Source organism: Wyeomyia smithii, chromosome 3, assembly GCF_029784165.1.
Source record: "Wyeomyia smithii strain HCP4-BCI-WySm-NY-G18 chromosome 3, ASM2978416v1, whole genome shotgun sequence".
NCBI lineage: Eukaryota > Metazoa > Arthropoda > Insecta > Diptera > Culicidae > Wyeomyia > Wyeomyia smithii.
In genome coordinates this window covers 275,554,904-275,575,643 of record NC_073696.1, presented here as the reverse complement: position 1 = coordinate 275,575,643, position 20,740 = coordinate 275,554,904, and the positions used below count along the sequence as shown (strand labels likewise).

Sequence of the window (20,740 nt, the reverse complement as noted above, 5' to 3'; positions counted from 1 at the left end):
CATAACTACGTATTTTCATAGAAAGTCAAAAAAGATGTTCTACTGAGGGAGATTGTAGCTGTGTCCTTCAAGTTTTCTACTCTACATTTTTAGAATTAGGTCTTCTAAGTCTAAATATGTTAAAAGATTCATTCTAGCATATACAGATTTTGAGAAAAACAAGTTTGAATTCACTAAAGTACGAATTTTCATGGAAATTCGATTTTCTCAGTCTCTCACAGTAGGTTTCTATTTTGTTTTTCCATTTTTCAACTTTGCATTTTTAGAAAAAGGTCTCCTGAATTCAAATATGGCGAAAGATTTATTCTAGCATGAACAGATTTTGAGAAAAACAAGTTTGAATTCACTAAAGTACGAATTTTCATGGAAATTCGATTTTCTCAGTCTCTCACAGTAGGTTTCTATTTTGTTTTTCCATTTTTCAACTTTGCATTTCTAGAAAAAGGTCTCCTAAATTCAAATATGGCGTAAGATTTATTCTAGCATGAACAGATTTTGAGAAAAAAAAGTTTGAATTCACCAAAGTACGAATTTTCATGTAAATTTGATTTTCTCAGTCTCTCACAGTAGATTTTTGTTTTATTTTTCCATTTTTTAACTTTGCATTTTTATAAAAGGTCTCCTGAATCCAAATATGGCGAAAGATTTATTCTAGCATGAACTGATTTTGAGAAAAACAAGTTTGAATTCACTAAAGTACGAATTTTCATGGAAATTCGATTTTCTCAGTCTCTCACAGTAGGTTTCTATTTTTTGGGTTGGTTTAGAAATATACGAACTGAAAAAAAAATTAAAGCCTTTCAAGTTTTAAAACAAAAAAAAGAGTCACGTGGCTTGTGATTAGTCTTTAGAGTAAATAAAGCGGACGATAGAGTTTTTTTTTTTGTTTTCTTGGACAATTTATACGGAGACTACGGTCGGAACTACGAATAACTAACCAAACCAACGAAGATAAAAAAAATCAATGTGAGCACTGGCACCGCAAAACGTTTGTGTTAGTGTGTACCTTAGTGTACCTTAGTCAGTACCTTAGTACCTTAGTGAGTTCAAACTCGTTTTTCTCAAAATCAGTTCATGGTAGAATAAATCTTTCGCCATATTTGGATTCAGGAGACCTTTTATAAAAATGCAAAGTTAAAAAATGGAAAAATAAAACAAAAATCTACTGTGAGAGACTGAGAAAATCAAATTTACATGAAAATTCGTACTTTGATGAATTCAAACTTGTTTTCTCAAAATCTGTTCATGCTAGAATAAATCTTTCGCCATATTTGAATTCAGGAGACCTTTTTCTAAAAATGTAAAGTTGAAAAATGAAAAAACAAAATAGAAACCTACTGTGAGAGACTGAGAAAATCGAATTTCCATGAAAATTCGTACTTTAGTGAATTCAAACTTGTTTTTCTCAAAATCTGTTCATGCTAGAATAAATCTTTCGCCATATTCGAATTCAGGAGACCTTTTTCTAAAAATGTAAAGTTGAAAAATGGAAAAACAAAATAGAAACCTACTGTGAGAGACTGAGAAAATCGAATTTCCATGAAAATTCGTACTTTAGTGAATTCAAACTTGTTTTTCTCAAAATCAGTTCATGCTAGAATAAATCTTTCGCCATATTTGGATTCAGGAGACCTTTTATAAAAATGCAAAGTTAAAAAATGGAAAAATAAAACAAAAATCTACTGTGAGAGACTGAGAAAATCAAATTTACATGAAAATTCGTACTTTGGTGAATTCAAACTTGTTTTTCTCAAAATCTGTTCATGCTAGAATAAATCTTTCGCCATATTTGAATTCAGGAGACCTTTTTCTAAAAATGTAAAGTTGAAAAATGGAAAAACAAAATAGAAACCTACTGTGAGAGACTGAGAAAATCGAATTTCCATGAAAATTCGTACTTTAGTGAATTCAAACTTGTTTTTCTCAAAATCTGTTCATGCTAGAATAAATCTTTCGCCATATTCGAAATCAGGAGACCTTTTTCTAAAAATGTAAAGTTGAAAAATGGAAAAACAAAATAGAAACCTACTGTGAGAGACTGAGAAAATCGAATTTCCATGAAAATTCGTACTTTAGTGAATTCAAACTTGTTTTTCTCAAAATCTGTTCATGCTAGAATAAATCTTTCGCCATATTTGAATTCAGGAGACCTTTTTCTAAAAATGCAAAGTTGAAAAATGGAAAAACAAAATAGAAACCTACTGTGAGAGACTGAGAAAATCGAATTTCCATGAAAATTCGTACTTTAGTGAATTCAAACTTGTTTTTCTCAAAATCTGTATATGCTAGAATGAATCTTTTAACATATTTGGACTTAGAAGACCTAATTCTAAAAATGTAGAGTAGAAAACTTGAAGGACACAGCTACAATCTCCCTCAGTAGAACATCTTTTTTGACTTTCTATGAAAATACGTAGTTATGTGATTTTGCACTGAAATAATTTGGTAACTTCAAAATTTACTTTTGTTAATCGTATTTCATCTACTCGACATAATTTGATGCAAAGGACATTTGATACGTATGATAAATCCATGCGTTTGTTCAATCAGTAGGAAAAAATAAAAAAAGGCACAGACATATTTGGGTCTCACATAAACTGGGAGGGGTTCAGAGGGGTGGCACCCTTACTAAAACTTAGAGCAACTATTCCCCTTGAATAATATTCCGAGTTTACTCAAATCGGCCGCAGCATCGCTGAGAACGACCATTTTCTAAAAAAAAGTTCCGTCCCGGGTCTTTACGGGTTAATACAAGAAGAAGCTGACTCGATTGACATTTAAGTGTGTAAGGCCCAATCGCAGAGAGCAACTGTTCAATATTATTTTCTAATCAATAATGGTGAACCTGTGCCAACTTTTCATGAAGCTGTCCTTGAAGCACTACATCCAGACGGGAAAGATATTCCAGAACCAACACACGAGGAAACCATCCAGTCCACCATCAATTCTACGGCAATTTTGGCCAAAGTTACAGAGAAAGTGGATGATTACGATTAACTTAATTGAGTGAATTAACCATGTTTTTGTTCCATTGAAACATTACGTTCCTACCATTGCTTTGTTGAAACAAATACAGTTTAAAACTTATTCAAACTATTTCCAATGATTGTTGATGTCGCAGAGGCTAACCATGTAGATTAAAAACTTTTTGACTGTTCGACGATCAATGGACTAAAATTTTATGTTCAATTGTTCAGTCATAATGGACCAAGTCATTAATGATTCTTCTTTGAATCAATCAGAGTGGATCAAGTACATTTAATCAATTACAAACCTGTCCTTTATGAGCTCACGGCACTCCTTTTTTTCAATTGTCACATTGCATGATACAGTTAAAGAGTTACTCCAACTCATAACATCAAAACTGCGCAAAAATATTGAAAACTTCGTAATTCCCAGAGCAACAAACTTCAAATTCGTTTTTCTCGAAATGATCAAAATGTCACTTGGTCCGCTCTGACTTAACACCGGCCAAATGACAAGCTGTAAAAACTTGTAACAAACACAATTTTCAAAAATCATCAACGTTATTAAAGTTATCAATAAATAAAAATTTTAATGCAAGTGGGCAACAAAAATCTTCAAATTGTTTCGAGTATGGGAAGTGGGACTTCCCAATACGGTGTTGTTTGATGTAACATCCAATCAATCCCAATTTGAAAATTTATTCTATTGCAGCGAAAATAAATTCCTAAATCTCGGAGAAAACTTAAAGCAATCGTACAAATAACACCGGAAAATTCCATTCTAACTATCGAAAGCCCAAATACACATAGACAATAAAAATTTTCCTCTCAAAAAAATTCCAAACCCATACTCACAAAGTATCTCTCGATCCCGGCAGCTTCTCGAGCGCAGAATGGTCGCAATCTTTTGCGACGTTGAGCTGCTACATTTTTTCACTATCGTTCGTGCATCCCGACGCAGCGAAAGGCTGCTGTAACTGCCGGTCAAATCGTTACGTGATCCGTACCGGTTCTGGCCGCACAAATTGCTTCCATGTGCCGGTTGAAGACCATTCGCATCACCTACAGGCATAGTGTCAGCATTGTTACCTGTATCGAAAAAAAAACATTTTTATGTTTATCAATCACTCACACATACACACATCATTCTCTTCTAGTTAGAACTTACTGTCTTGAGGTAGAAAGCTGTCCCATTGAGAACTGTCCCACGGCTCGGAGAATACAGTCCCATCATCTGATTGGGCACTATTTAGAAGGGATGAAGCATAAGCTAAACAAACAAAAAACCAATTGTACCTTCGGAAATACGCAAAAGCAACAAATTTACATACCGACGTTTTGTTTTTCTACATTATCGTAGGCAGATTTGCGTTGGGTTCTGGTGAGAGTACCTGCCCCTCCGTTCTCAACGTTTCCTTTTGCTTCTGCCGGGTTGGCGCTATTACCTGGTACCTCCGGTAAGTCAAGGTGTGGCAATCGATTGGCAATTATCTGATGGACCGTCACCGTCCGGCAGCGCTGGTGAGGATTTTGGCTGTTGCTATTACTACTGCTATTGCTGCTATTATCTTGGCATGGGGATGCCATTATCACATTCTTGGGCTGATATTGTTCCGACTTTGTTTGCTCGCCCAACCAACGTAGGTCATTATCATAGTCGTTGTTTTCAGTCTGCTCCAACGATAATCGCTCGAATCGTTCCAATCGGTCGCCGTACCGGAGTTGATGCGCAGTACTCCGAGGATTCTGCAGCTCATCAAGCGATGCGGCGAAATGATTCTGCAAAATAGAGGGATATTTGTAAATAGCCGTAAAACAAAAGCAAATTGTTTATCTTAATGGAAAGAACCTAAACATTTGCAAAGTAAAACAAACGACTGCTCTGTCCAACCAAACGACAGGTAGCTTTGGAGAAAAAAAAAATCTAGTCAACTGTAACTGATCGTGAGTTTGAACTCTATTTTACCAAATTATTTTTTTCCAATGAAAAAAATCAAAACAATGAACATTCAGAGTGATGGCGATGATAATCATTTCAAGTGATCCGCTCGACAAATGAAATAATGTTGCTTTGTAAGAAATGTAACACGGATGGTTCCAGGCTGAACAATAGAGTTGTGGCTGGGGCAACAGGTCCCGGAGTCAACATATCTATACCGATGGGTGAATGGCCAACTGTTTTTCAAGCAGAAATACAAGCAATAATTGAATGCGCTATATTGTGTTTACGACGCAACTATAGACATTTCGGATAGTCAAGCTGCTCTGAAGGCACTGAAATCCGCTTCCTGTACTTCAAAATTGGTTTGGAATTGTATTCAATTACTACAACAGGCAGCTAGAAATAGTAAAGTGAACCTATTGTGGGTACCTGGACATTGTGGTATTGAAGGGAATGAAAGAGCTGATCTGTTGGCGAGAAATGGATCAACGCAACCATTCATAGGACCAGAACCATTTTGTGGGATTTCAGAATGTGCCCTCAAAATGGAACTCAAGAAGTGGGAAAAATCAACAATAGATAACATCTGGAAAAACAATGAAACAGCTCGACAATCAAAGAGATTTATATCACCCAACAAAACAGTAACTCAAAAACTACCTTATTTCTCAAAAAAAGATCTTTGAACCTTCAGTGGCCTTGTGACGGGTCACTGCTCAAGCAAATATTACTTAAAGCAGATAGGTAAGTTGCAAGATGATGCCTGTCGCTTCTGTAACCAAGATAGAGAAACCTCGGAACATTTACTATGTGACTGCGAAGCACTCTTACAAAAAAGGAAGCAATTTTTTGATAAAAACATGTTACAACCATTAGATGTTTGGATGACTTCTCCAAATAAGGCAGTGAACTTTATTCGTTTAAAAATACCTTATTGGGACGATGCCTATAATCAGCAAGTGGAAACCACTCAATCAAATAGTGGTAGGACACTATGATGAGGCTTACATCAAACGGGGCCCGCCACAATAGATCAAATAACTGGTCGCAGTGGAGAATGTACCCAACAGGAAAAAAAAAAAGAAATATAATTTCCGATGATGCAACGATCGATATTATTACGTTTCTATGACAGTGTGGCTGCTGGGATTGATAAGCAAAGGCTGCTCCATTTGAGGTTATGATGAGTGAGACAATAATAAATATGCACTAATAACTAACAATAACAATAACAAACGTGCACTACAGCATCAATAACAAATGACAGTTTACGAGCTGCATTCTCACCCGAACGGTTACCGCCAGTTGATTGCGAAGGCGATCAAAATATCAATAGATTAGCGCGCTGTTATGACAACATGTTGATTTACTACCAGAATGACCCTATCGCCGGTCGGAAATATATAATTTCAGTCGCATGTGTGAACCGCAATGATGTGTCTTAATAATCGCGCTCTTAATAATGCTAATGTGTATATTATACAATGCGTCTCCACCGAATATTTTAACAACGACGAATAAAAATTTTAAACACAAAAATATTTACTTACCCTCTGCTTGGCGTCCTGTTCAGTTGCGGTCCACATCAGTGGAGACTGCGTACCCAATCCGGACGAGAGCAGTTGCTTCGGTGGTTCCGAGTGCCTCTGATTGCTGGCAAGAGCGTTAGATCTAAGGAACGGGCTTCTTCGCACAATTCCATTCAAGATATCAGCTGGATCGGCATAAAATGGACTATCCTGTTTGCTAGTATTGCTATGCAGTGGCGAAGTTTCAGTTCTGGTGTTTCCAATATCAGCTATATTAAATTCAGCCCGGTTTGCGACCGCATTGGGGAAGCAAAATCCCATTCGGTGGCGTGGCTCCAGCATTGGATTGATGAGCGGTTTATCCTGCATCGTCGGTGTCGGTGCGGGCGAAAAAGTTTTCAGTATATTGCGGTGATGCAGCTCGGTAGGCGTGCTGCGATCACTGCTCGCATCTCGCTGCTGGCGCAACTGTATAACGTTTTCCGTGCTAAACGCAGACAACAGTGAATTCTTCGAGTGTTCGTGGAAGTTGGGATTGTACGGCGTAGGAGGCTCCGTCAGAGCATGCTGATTGAAATGTTCATGGCTCACCATTCCTTGAAAGATAGAGAAAAAAAATTGTTTTAAAAAAATTGGACAATTTGACTCGATTTCTTAGAATGTTATACCTGGAGAAAGAAGATCAGTCGGTTTTTCTAATGCAGGTTTGAAAGTAGATATTTTATCCAATTTGATGAGGGTTGTGTTACCATTGTTATCCTGCGTCCATATATCCTCGTAATCACTAATCTTATCACCAAGATTACTTCTACAGTAAACAGATGGCGACTCGAGAATATCAGATTCCTGTAAATAAAATGGGTTTTAAGTTACAACAGTTAGGTCAAATGATACAATATTATTATTTTTTGACATGTTTCTTTGGTCATTACTTGCAACTTTTCTGTTTTTTTTTTTTTTTCTTAAATGAATACAATGCATTTTTTTAATATTCATACTGATTTGCAATTAAATCTCAACACCTGAATTGGCTTACATCTCTATTTTCAGATGCTCAGCTACAACCACAATGCGAATCACTCACCTGGTAATGCTTTGATTCCTTACGCTTGCTCCGTCTGCTGGTTCGGGTGCTATGTATCGAAGAGCTCGCATCAGCCTTGCCGTTCTTCCGGAATGAAAAACCATTGTTCCCATGGTGCCCAAGAGGCGACTGCACTGCTTGAGAGAAATTTCCGTCGGAGTCGGAAACGCGGTCAGTTAATCCGACGTCTTGTGTCTTCGCCAGCGTGCATGGAATGTGGCATTCACCATCCGGTGGAAGTCGCCTTGATGTAGTCTGAAACTAGTGTGCAGATAGAAAAACGGTTGCAGATTCACTTTTATACCAACCGTTGCAAAGTTTGAGTTTCCCTCATTCTGCGGAACTAGTTCGATCACTTGTGCGTTAGTGTGATTGTCAACACTGAAAGTGACCGTTGTAGTCACGGTGATGTTATTGGAAAACGCTGGATTGGAATCGTTTGGAGTGCTTATGGTGCTGCTACTAGGCGGCTTCAAACGTCGCGCAGGTGGTGCTGGTGGACTTCTATTGAATAACATTAAGCTATATTAATTAGGACTACATAACGATTAATGAATCTAATTGACATACCGAATTGGTTTTATATTCAGCGTATTCGGCGGTGTAGGCCGCGGTGTTTTCAACTGGCGCTCGAGGGTGCTACCCGAACCAGCGGATTCGTTCAACTTTGAATCATGGCTGCTACTGCTATTGTTGCTATTGTTATTCGACATTAAATTGGCGTTGAAAATTTCAATCTGTTTTTCGACTTCGTATGAAGTTGCTACCGTTGGTGACGGAAGCGGTCGCTTCGATTTAAATGTGCTTGTCTTACCAATAATTCCGGTTTGATTGGGGTCAGTTGGTGAGCACACGACCGCACTGTCAATCGATTCTGGACTTAACAACTGTTGGCCGTGTCCGACGGTAAAACTGCTAAGCGTCGATATTGTGTCCGTCGGCGTTTCGCCCGGCGCAACAAGATTCGGGTTGCTCTCGTGACCAAACGTGTGAAAATTCGATGCGTTTCGATTATTAAATGTTAGTCCGATGCCACTCGAATGGGTAGCGTCAGAGGGAGTGTTCAAATGACTAGAATTGGCCGACAGAAGAGTTCTCGGTTTGGGCGACGCCATTGGGTAACGCCAAAACTCTTGACCCAGCAGAGCCAGAGACGAGAGCTGCTGACGGTTTTTCGCTTCCCGGAGTGCCTTTGGGAGACACAACTGAACCGGAAGCTCATCACAGCACTGTGAGTAATGAGCAATCAACGAGGGAATGGAGTCGAACTTAAAACGTGAACTCTCCAAACTCAGCAGCCCGTCGTTGGATTGAATTAAGTAGTGTTCAATATACGGTCCGCATTCGGCTGGCAATCGAACAGAAACTGCCATCGTTCTTGATTGGCTCGATCCACGAACAATAAAATTCTGTAAAATGGGAGAAAGATCGATTGAAGACAGCGATATACTATAAATAGCTTAGGTGACATACCCCTTCTTCTTTACCCTGTAGCAAGTGAACTGCTCCGGAACGTTGTATCCCCGGCAGAAACCATACCGGATGAGTTCGTAGCAAACGCTCGACCAAACCCAGAACGCATGCTGGACTGCGCGAGTTATCCGATACTTGAGATTCACTGGAGGTTTCCTCGCCTTCCGCCAGGATTCCTCCCTCGGAGCTAGATACCAATGAGCTTTGCGACTGGAGAAAGAAGAAATAGATATTTGATAAATATTGTTTAAACACTTTTTTTTGACGTAGGACTACGTCTAACCGCACTATATCGAGACACATTCTGCGGAAACTAAATCCAAGGTGTAACGTTGGAATGAAAGATTTCAAACGGTAATAGTGATGTAACCACATGATGGATTACAATAATCGATATGTCGTTGGATTGATAAAATGATGAACAATTTTGTGATTCCTCAGTTATCATTATCATTTCATTGGTAAACAGTTATCATTATCATTTCATTGGTAAACAGTGAATATTTCATAAAAGTTTCAAGGTCGAGTTTTCACGAACAATGTACCAATCACATGCGAGCACTCCTGGCACAGAGTTTATGAGTAGACACCAACTGCCTTCTGTGATATCCTGTATAGCACTGACAAAAAAAATTGACAGAATCTCCCCGTTCCAATAGGTCAACTAATGTTCGCTTCCATGAGCCTAGACTCTTTTGATGTCTTGAAAGTGAAGCTTTTTCGGAAAGTTCGTAACCACCTCCACTATCAAACAGTTTTACGTTCTGCTGTTAGAATGTTATTAAAACTGATGTCTTGAAGGAAAACATGCTGGCACAGGCAATAGGACTGCACCGAGCAATGTATGAATAGAGCGCTGGTCATTCGTCGTCTATCAGTGCAGTAAAACTCGATATTCATTTGTGTGCAGCCAAGCCAAGTGAAGACTACATTGCCGCTGTCGACGCACAGTGGGGCGTGTTGGGTTAACGCGTAGGTATCGTTTTGTGATCTGGAACACAATCGAATTGCCGTTTGAATTGTCTTCTTCTTCTTGTTTCGTAGTGTAGCAAATATCAAAATTCAATATGATTATTCGGATGCCACAAAATACATTCCGCCTCCGGGAACAACAAAATTCTGTACGTGTTGGTAGAGGCAGATAGCAGGGTATATAAATTAGGTTCATTGTACAGATAAAATGCGTTGTTTATTTTTGAACTCTACACTCTGTATTACTCATGCCCTTTTTTAATTTTCTGTGAATATACATTTTTGTTTAAAACTGTAATTTTTCATTATGATTTTTTCCACGAACTGCAGGAAATTTTTTTTATGTGACGTCTCTGCCGCTTGGTGAACGGATAATGAGCCATCATTCACAAGACAATTAAATATTGTTTAATTTAATTTAATTAATTTAAATTTAATTAATTAGTACTGCTTATATCATGATCATAATATTACCGGCACATGTTCCGGTCATATCCTAGGAACCGTTTTACCGATTCCGGTCATCCGCTTCGGCTACATAAAAACCTAAATTAATCCACCTAGCGGTCAGACCCAGCCTTTCTCATTTAAACTTATTATTTGTAAAAATAGATTTACATGAACGCTGCAATCCAATAAAGGAATATTCACTCTTTGGGTACTAAAATATTGATGTTGTAACTAAAGTATAAAATTTGAAATTTGAATTAAATTCAATCATCAGCAATATCAGAAACGTTTAAATTGAACGATAACATATTTAAATTATGTTGAGGTCACATATATTGATCAAAGCAGGTATAGTTTTGAATAGTCTCTTAATTTCTTCACTTTTCATAACTTCTGATCCACATATCAAATTGTTATGAAGTTTATCATTTGTAAGTTTGAGAGATGACTCGTTCGTATGACACAAGTTATGTTCCAATAAGTCATGTAATCTTTGAGATAATAGACTTTCGTTGTTTTATTAACAATTTAATACATAACGGTTGCTTAAGTTCGATTATAATCAAATGAAAAGGGAACGTATAAAGCAGCCAAACTTTGAAACCACGTGTTCAATCATAATTCATCAGTTAACCCTTAACTAGCCCGTTCATCTGATATCAATATTGTTCAAATCGGTTGTGTAGTTTCTAAGATAATGAAGTTTCGTGATTTTCACATTTCGATACATTACAGACGAAGTTACATTCCGATTACAGCAAAATGCAATAGGGTGTTATGAGGCAGCTAGACCTTTCATTTGATACTAATTCTGTGGGAATCGGGTCAACCATCTTTGAGAAAAGTGAGTGAGTCCAGGTAGTCTTCGGGATATGTTTCTTTCAATAGCTAAATTTCACATTTTTAAACATAACAGGCAAAGTAATAATCCGTTTGCAAAAAAAAATCATTAGGGTCTTATGGGGCAACAAGACCTTCCATATGACACTGATTTTATGCAAATCTGTCCAGCCATCTCTGAGAAACATGAGTGAAATTAAATAGTATCCAGAACACGTTTCTTTCCATAACTTCTGAACCACAAAATTCAAAAGTTAAGGGTTTTTAGGTAGCCCGTTCATTTGAAACCAATTTTGTTCAAATCGGTTGTGCAGTTTCTGAGATATTGATGTTTCGTGATTTTTACATTTTGATACATAACCTCTAAACTAGAAATCTGATTACGATAAAATTCAATAGGATCTTATAGGGCAACTAGACCTTTCATTTGCAATTAATTTCATTGAAATCGGTTCAGCCATCGCTGAGAAAAGTGAGTGAGAAAAAAAGTTTCCAGTGATCGTTAGGAGAAAATCAATATGTTTACTTTCATTATGTGATTTCACATTTTTATGAACAACGGACAAAGTTACTATCCGATTGCAATAAAATTCAATAGCAACCTATGGGGCAACTAGACCTTTCATTTGACACTAATTTTGTGAAAATCGGTTCAACTATCTCTGAGAAAAATGAGTGAGTTTAAACAACCTTAGGATAACTTTTCTTTACATAACTTTTGAACCATATGTTCAACCATAACGAAATTTGAAAGTTAAGGATTCTGGAGACAGCCCGATCATTTGAAACCAGTTTCATTGAAATCGGTTGTGTGGTTTCTGAGATATTGATGTTTCGTGATTTTTACATTTTGATACATAACCTCTAAACTAAAAATCCGATTACAATGAAATTCGATAGCAACCTATGGCGCAACTAGACCTCTCATTTGCAATTAATTTCATGAAAATCGGTCCAGCCATCTCTGAGAAAAGTGAGTGAGAAATAAAAGTTGCACATACATACATACACACACACACACACACACACACACACACACACACACACACACACACACACATACACACATACATACATACATACAGAAAATGCTCAGTTCGTCGAAAGGGGTCGAGTGGTATATGACATTCGGCCATTGGGACCACTTTTATACCTTTGGTTTTTCCAGTGATTGCTATACCTTTCTAGGAGAAAGGCAAAACCATAACACCCCTTTAAATTGATTTAAATAATCAAGAAAACTAAGAAATGTGATTAAACATAATCGCTCGGTTTTGGCACATGTGTGCCAAAATCGAACCGTGCCAGAAGTCAAACGAGCTCAAATCAAACAGAGCCTCAAAGGGAAATATAAAACTATTGCAGTCCTACGTCAACTATGCGGTCATGTCTTGGATACCACCCTCCTACTATTTTTTTTACTAACGGCCATTGTGAAGCTGAAAATGATTTCTTCAACTTAAAAAAAATTAACCGAAAATACGTTATATAACAAAACTTGTGTGAAATCTTCCATGGCATTTTTAATCAAAATGTTACACCGCTTTCAGCCACCAGTTTATGCATTTTTCGGTAAATTACACAAAATCAGTATTTTTTAAACAATAAGTATTCTTAGAAAAAGTATTACATCGAAGTGCGAAATGTGGTGTTGAGAAAGCAAAAACCACATTTGTACTGAGAAATTTTTATCCACGATCATAGCTTACTGTGATTTTGAGCCTAGCAATTTATTTACAGCGGCTCGAATTCGAATTAGTCCAGAATGAGTCTTTCAACCGCTTTTTCAAACGACAAAGAGTTTGTATTATTTAATCAAGCATGTCACATTTAAATTACGTCAAATCCATCTTACTAACGATCGAATTAAAATAATAAACGAATTTTGAAGCTGTTTTCGAACCAACTTCAATTCATTTAGCAGTAAGCGTACATTTGCTAACAATAAACTAATAGCATAAACTAAATTCCAACTAAGGAGATTATCGGTATTATCCTCTTCCAACGTTACTGACTACTAATCACGTGGCAAAACGCTAGCGCTTTTTCGCCATAGATTCTAGCCAACGCGTCCTTCGTTACATTTTTTCCTCGTGGACTAAAATAGGTACTGCGTGTGATAACTAATTAGGAGACAATGTACGTTATTGAAAAGTAAACAAAATTCATTGCTACTCACTCAAATCAGCTATTTTCGAATCAATTTGAGAAAGAAACAAATTAATCGTTAAATAAACAAATTAATGACAAAACAAAAACTCATATATTTCTTGTGGCCATAATTTAACAAATGCAACGAAAAACTCGACCTTTGGTAACAAAATGCCGAACTAATGTTTGGATTATTTCACACACGTCAAAAAGGAAAAACTGTAAAATTTCACACTAACATATACATTTTAACATATATGTATATAATTTTATGGTAGTAAAGTATGTTCAGCAATTTGAAAAAAATACAACAAAGAAAAATTAGGAAAATAGATGATATAAATTGGCGTAAAGCAGTTATGATTTGATAGACTTTTTCCTATTTCTCAATATATTTATATCCCCAGACACGATTTCATCTGCTTCAAAAATTCAGCACTCATAAATTTTACACAGACGAGCAACTCATTTTTTTAACTCACATGATCAAATCGAGTCTACTCGACTTCTATAATAGGCCCCACAGTCCAAGTTCTTTAGAAAAAAAAACAAGCCAAAGAAATTTCTGCAAAAATCCTAGAAATAGAACTAAAATAAAAAAACATCGATGTACAAATATAACTACAGAAAATTTAAAAAAAAACTCCCGAGTAAACTGTACATGAGTAAATAATTTTACAATGAAGGAAATTTCGAAAGTCGGGTATTTAAATAACAAATTTATTTGTACATTTACAGCCTAGAGTTATAGTCATGGACTTATAAAGTTATTTAGATACAAGTGCATATATATTGGCACTTCACTTCTCACAAAAAATACCTGCAGTAGAATTTATTTTTCGTTTTGAAAAATGTAGAAATGGGAGAGCAACAAACAGTAAAATACGGTAACGGAACCTGGAGCTGTATGTTTTGCGGTGAGCTCCAAAAACCATTTCAAAACGTGCTGGACGATCAGATTGGTGATCCTGGAATCATCCGGTAAAATGACAGGAAATCGAAGATCGAATGGAAGATCCTCGGCCTGCGCACATCGTCCCTCCATACGAAAACCGCCCAGTAAGTCAGTGGCTCGAAATCGATAAATCTAGTCCTCTTAGAAAGCTCACTCCGTTAATCGATGAGGCTGGCTTGATTCGTATGGAGGGACGATGTGCGCAGGCCGAGGATCTTCCATTCGATCTTCGATTTCCTGTCATTTTACCGGATGATTCCAGGATCACCAATCTGATCGTCCAGCACGTTCACGAAAAGTGTGGCCATGGATACAGACAAACGGTAAAGAACAAACTGAGACAACTGTTTCATATCATTCAAATGGATGCAGTGGTAAAGAAGGTATCATCGGCTTGCATGTGGTGTAAGGTTAATCGCAATCGTCCGCGAGTTCCCCGAGAAGCACCGTTGCCGGTGCAACGTTTAACACCAAGTCTTCGTCCATTTAGTTTTGTTGGAGTAGACTACATGGGACCGTTCGAAGTGACCGTGGGACGCAGAAGGGAGAAACGGTGGATAGCACTATTCACCTGCCTGGTTACGCGGGCGGTGCACCTTGAGGTCGTGCATGGACTGACAACACAATCGTGCTTGATGGCGATAAATCGTTTCATTGGACGACGAGATTGGCCAATAGAGTTTCTGTCGGATAACGGGACCAATTTCCAAGGGGCAAGCAAAGAGCTGGCGGCACTCATTAAGGACATCGAGTTTGATTGTGCGGACGAGTACACAAACGTTAAAACGAAATGGACGTTCAATCCTCCCGCTTCACCCCACATGGGAGGTGTGTGGGAACGCTTAGTCCGCTCGGTAAAGGAGGCACTGAAATCGTTACATGATGGCAGGCGACTTACGGATGAAATCCTTCAGACGGTGATTGTGGAAGCCGAGGACATGATAAACTCCCGACCTCTTGCATATACGTCTCAGGAGTCTGAGGAAGCAGAAGCTTTGACTCCAAACCATTTCTTGCGTGGCCCCCCCTCGAAGCGACAAGACGTAGGTATTCCGCCGGCAAATCCTAGTGAAGCTCTGCGGGATGCGTACAAACGATCACAACAGTTGGCTGGTGAGATGTGGCAGCGTTGGATTAGAGAATACGTCCCCACTCTGAACCAACGCACCAAATGGTTTGGTGAAACGAAACCGTTGAAGGCGGGTGACCTGGTCTACATCGTCGAGGGAAACAACCGAAAGTGTTGGGTTAGAGGAATAGTAGAGGAGCCTATCATATCCAGAGATGGTCGCATTCGACAAGCATGGGTGCGTACGCGAACTAAGCGCTACAAGCGTGCAGTAGCGAACTTGGCTGTGCTGGAGTTAGAAGTAGGTAACATTGAACCGAAAGTAACTTCCGGACCTGGGTTACGGGCCGGGGAATATGTTGGGAACACTGCCAACCTGCTACCAAGCAATGCGTAAAATACCACAGGGATCGAGGTGACAGGAAGGAACGTCAAGGTAGTAGAGTAAATAAATATCGAAGTTGTCATAGAGAGATAACAGGAAGGAGAAGAAAAAAGTAAAGGTTAAAGCGAAAGATTGTTTAATAAAGTTAAGATAAATTCAGTTGAAAAGCGAAGTGTTTGTTGGAAAAATTCTAATAAAGTAAGGAAGCGGAGTCAGTGCAGGTTGTTTCTGGCAGGCACCTATCGATTAATAGTTAAAAATCAACAAACAAGTAAGGGAAAGTTATGATCACGAAATACCACACATAACACGTTAAAATTATACAGCTCTAGTGGACGGAAGGACTGTCTGAGACGATTCGAGAATTAAAGTCGAGAGACATTAAGTCTGTGGAATATTCGGACAGAGCACAATTAAAATCCGTACGAACTACAACTACATCGAAAGTTAGGTTAGCACGAGTACAGTCAGTAGGACGAAAACGTGTAACGCTAATCGGTGGTTAATTTAACATCAAATTAAACAATCATAAATCAGGAGTATTTGGAAGAGTTAAAAATACACGAAAGACTAATTCTTTGATTTTGTTCGGTCCGAACATAGCCTATCGAAGAAATTTACCTAATTTACGTTTTCCAATGCTGTATCTGCTACTATAATATCAAACTTGATCGAATAAATTTAAACATCACTGGAACTGCAAAAAATCTTTGATCAGAAAATATCGTTTGACGTTCGAGGCGATGATTGCTTCGATTGCTTCAAAATGTCACTCGCCACATTCATCACATACTAGTGTTACAGCTGTTATCCCTAACGAATTTCACGCTGAAGTGAGTCTTATCTGTGGCGCTTGGCAGCAAAGACTTTATTGCAGAATCTCTAAATAACGTTCAGCTTCAAAGATAAACGCATACACGACTAACATTAACTAAACAATGACGCACCCTACCCAATCAATTAAAGGTTAAACAGTGCTTTCTGATGATACTCAAAAAAATATCCTCATCCACACAGTAACTGAAATTTGGCTTTTTGCATTATTATCATGAGGGTTAATAAAAGGGAGGCTGTTTAAATTAATCAACAAATGGCAGCCTATATTATGGGTCGCCCCATATTATGTTAATCCGGCTAAAACGCCACTGCGAGTTTGCATGAGCACAAAGGATATCAAAAACGTCACGTACAATTTAAATAAATTATGCCATTTCTCACTTCCTGAGCACATGAGGAGAAGATTGTTTTTTTTTCTTTTTCACTGTCTTCTCGCAAATGTGCACACGCGTTTGCCGTCAAACGGAATCATTCTTTGTAGTACACAACTTTTCATGCGGTGATTCCGGATCACGCAAAGCATAAACTCACTTGATAGAGATCCTCCTGCGATAGTTCTTGCTTGCTGGGCAAAAGGGGTGCTAAATCATCGTCCATTGTCTCTGCATTAACCGCTCCTTGTCCACCGCCGAGACTGAACGAAGATAATCGCTGCTTCGCTAACATGAACGATGTATCTGACCTGTAATCGAGGAGGTTTAATGAGAATTTCGTCGGATATCAACGCGAAAAGGGCAACAGAACAATTTACCTTCGACGATTTTTTGTCGTAGAACATTCTTCGCTGTTGTAGTCTTTCCGAAACTTGGAAACCTCTGCGTAGCGTTTCCAAAATTGACCTTCACTCGGACTCAGGAATGCCGCCGCCTCTGCGACGTGCGACTGATTCAGCTCTCGCGACGAGTTTAAATCACTCTCTGTATCCAATTTACCACTACCATCACCATCGTCCGTATGATGGTTGAAGCATTTTTTAATTGGCAAGGAAGCAGGTCGAATATTTTTGTCACCACCGAACAGGCCGAGCAGTTGCTTGCTTCTGACAAATCCGCCAACATCCGCACTGGCACTGGACCGATCGATATCGTTGCTATATCTAATTTCCGTGGGATTAGAAGAACCGTCGCCAGTAGCTACATCGTGCAACACGCTACTAGCAGTGTTCTGCATTTTCTAAGCTGTAGTTTTAAGCTGGTAGTTGTTAATCTTCAACCAACCCACTTGACAAGTCAATCCGTCTAATCCCAGTTCACCGAACCACTTTCGCTCAGTCACACAACCGCACATTCTTCTTCTTCTTCTATGACACCTTATTCAGCATGCTGAAGAAACATAGCAGGCCTATGCCCTGCATGCAGTTCACTAATGTATGATCCATTGATTCGCTCTGTTTCGCCACTGAATCATACCACAACAAAGTCTTTAACAGCACCTACTAATTAAATAAAAAATATATGGAACCTAGAATACACTGATAGCGAAAAATGATTGCGGTTTTTTCTCCTCAGACCCTCTCCACAGCTTCCCGCTGTATTATCAACCGTACAACAAGGTATTCGCACTATAATTCTTCTTAGAATTCCAATAACAAAACTCTGCCCCAATCAATTAGGTTCTTCCTAAGGGGAGGAATGCACATAAAAATTTCAATTCACTTAGAGCCGCCGAACCCAAGAGACGCACGTACTAGATCGATATCAACCAAAATAAAAAGTAGACATCACATTAAATATTAAAGTGTACATTAGACGGATGAGGGTTCGGTCTTTGGCCCATCCGTGTTCATCCCACAGCGCGTATGCCGCAATCACCTAGGAAACAATTGCAACATTCTATCTATGCTCGCTGCGATCAAACTGTTCGCATAATACATGGTACTATACTGCAGTGTGTGTGTGTGTGTATTGGGTGCAGTGCGGTTTCGTTGCCTTCATTCATTTCTTGAACTGTGTGGGTGGACCACAACACAACATGGCTTTTGTTTGTTGATTTTGGAGTACGTATCGTACCGTTCACTGCTAGCTGCACTGCAGCAACACTAAACAACAATTAATACTCCAGAAACGGGTTCCATCTTCTATTTATCAATATCACTGATTCAACTACACACTGCATTAAGCATCAAATGCTAGATAAAGTGAATCAAATCGCAATTGAAGAAACACTTGGACCCTTTCACGGACACTGCGATCCTACACTACCGACCTAAATGATGAATTAACAACGATGCACACACACACAAAGCACGTCTCGAAGATTCATTAGCCTGTGATTCCTGACACCAACACAAAATCTTCCTTCGACTCGGCTCTGATTCATGAAACCTCTCCTCCGCTGCCGCTGCGACGGCGGTAGCCCAGCACTAATTGTCACTCTACCAGCTAGAGACAATTTCGCTTGGTGGCACCATTTCTCCCTAAATTTCCCCCCCAACACTAAAAATAGAACTCCGACAATAGGTAGGAAACAATTCGCACTCACTACTGGCCAAAATGTGACACTGAAAGCGCCGGCTGACAATCGATACTAGGCCCCGACAGATTAGTGAAAGTTCTGCCACAACTTCACTCCACACCGAAGAAGGCCGAACGCTGAACGAAGCGCCCACTAGTGCGAATCCCTTGCTTGCTGCTGCCTACTTGGATCGAAATCCAATTGCAACTAAAATCTCTCGTCGTCGCCAGTCAACGCAGCAGCAGCAGCAGCAGCATACACGCACAGCCGTCGGTCGAGTCTACAGGGTTCCCTTCCTACCCTACTACGGTTTGGTACAAAGCTGAAGCAGAAAGCTATACGTAGTAGGTTGTTGTATACTTTCCGCGCACCGCGCACGTTCCAATCGGAATGTGTACCACTCGAATGCTCACACCAATACCATCACCCCTACTGCCTGTGTTGCAACAAAGCACGAGTGAACTTTGCCTAGAATGACCATCGTACACAGAAGTGATTTAGTAGGGGTGCACATGTTTTAATAACGGTGAGGTTTGTATTCTTATTGGAAATGTGGAATCGAAATCGAGAATGTTCAATAATACAACCGGGTTAACCTGTCTTTTGGTGGGGAACTCAATTTCTAGTTGGAATTCTATGCGATGCTGTGAAAGACAGATTTCTTCAATAAAAATTTTTCAACTAAACAGAGCTGCGGTAACATATTTTATCACTAAGGTCTTTTGAAGCGGGGGATGCGTTCAAGATTTGTATTGGACCGTGTAGTAATAGGCTTGACAAAGAAAACTGTCCAAAAATGTTTGAACCTTGTTTGACTATAATAGTGGTTAATCTAAAGGACAAAACGCATTTTTTTTTTAAATTTCAGTACAGGTCGGACTCGATTATCCGGAATTTTATATCTTTGGTGTTCGTTTCTATTTTCATTCTGAAATTTCCCCTTTACCATCCCTTTAGCATATTTGTTACCATTTATGTCACCTCCGGCATGTTTGGGACATACTCGAATTAAGTGAAAATAATCACTATCCAATTTATTTTTTAATGCTTCTCTGCACCATACAAGTAAAATTAAAAAAAGAAATATTTGTTTTATGTTCGTTAATCGCAAGTTAGATTATTTTTTCTGTGATTCGATTATCCGGCAAACTCGATTATCCAGAACGAATTTTGTTTTGATGTTCCGGATAATCGAGTCCGACCTGTATTTACTCCAAAAATTGTGATTCTTTCTTTGAAAATGGATATATACTTACTCTAAAACAAAAAACGTGATTAAAATCTTGTACCACCTTTGAGCAATGGAGCAAACCCGCGTAAAAAAACGCGTATAGAAGACTTTAGTGTAATCTTTAATTATTACGCAAAATTTTACGTGATTTGTCTCAGAACCTTGTGCCATAGGACCTGTATAGAATTCAATTTACTCGCCCCTATTAGATATCACTTCTGACGAAACTGAATGGACCAGGGTAATTAAAAAATTCGCTATCACTAAGTTTTCAAAACTATCGGTTCGAGAGCTCGTAGAAAATAAAACCGATTAAGAAAAATATTTGGAACGAAAATCTGAAAAGTAGTTTTGACGTAGGGTTATATCTTTTTTTTTTTAATTGTAGGGATTGTTTGCAAT

General features: G+C 38.6%; 1 protein-coding gene across 6 annotated transcripts in view; it reads right to left on the bottom strand.

The window, feature by feature from the left end:
* LOC129729604 (protein sprint) overlaps window positions 1–19,330 on the bottom strand; it is a 33,581-nt gene extending 14,251 nt beyond the window's left edge. Inside the window, exons 1-12 of one of the 6 annotated variants that reach the window (XM_055688304.1) lie at window positions 19,135–19,330; window positions 17,405–18,124; window positions 17,185–17,335; window positions 8,995–9,204; window positions 8,092–8,930; window positions 7,830–8,025; window positions 7,522–7,782; window positions 7,106–7,283; window positions 6,459–7,033; window positions 4,298–4,745; window positions 4,135–4,236; window positions 3,822–4,055 (exon numbers count right to left, since the gene is read on the bottom strand). In XM_055688304.1, the coding sequence (XP_055544279.1) occupies window positions 3,822–4,055; window positions 4,135–4,236; window positions 4,298–4,745; window positions 6,459–7,033; window positions 7,106–7,283; window positions 7,522–7,782; window positions 7,830–8,025; window positions 8,092–8,930; window positions 8,995–9,204; window positions 17,185–17,335; window positions 17,405–17,823 (3,613 nt within the window). In that variant the 5' untranslated portion in view covers window positions 17,824–18,124; window positions 19,135–19,330. Of the gene's footprint in view, window positions 1–3,821; window positions 4,056–4,134; window positions 4,237–4,297; window positions 4,746–6,458; window positions 7,034–7,105; window positions 7,284–7,521; window positions 7,783–7,829; window positions 8,026–8,091; window positions 8,931–8,994; window positions 9,205–17,184; window positions 17,336–17,404; window positions 18,125–18,662; window positions 18,829–19,134 lie in introns of those variants that run through there. The other 5 variants (XM_055688303.1, XM_055688308.1, XM_055688307.1 and 2 more) reach the window with 5 other exon arrangements.
* Window positions 19,331–20,740: the final 1,410 nt, after the last annotated feature.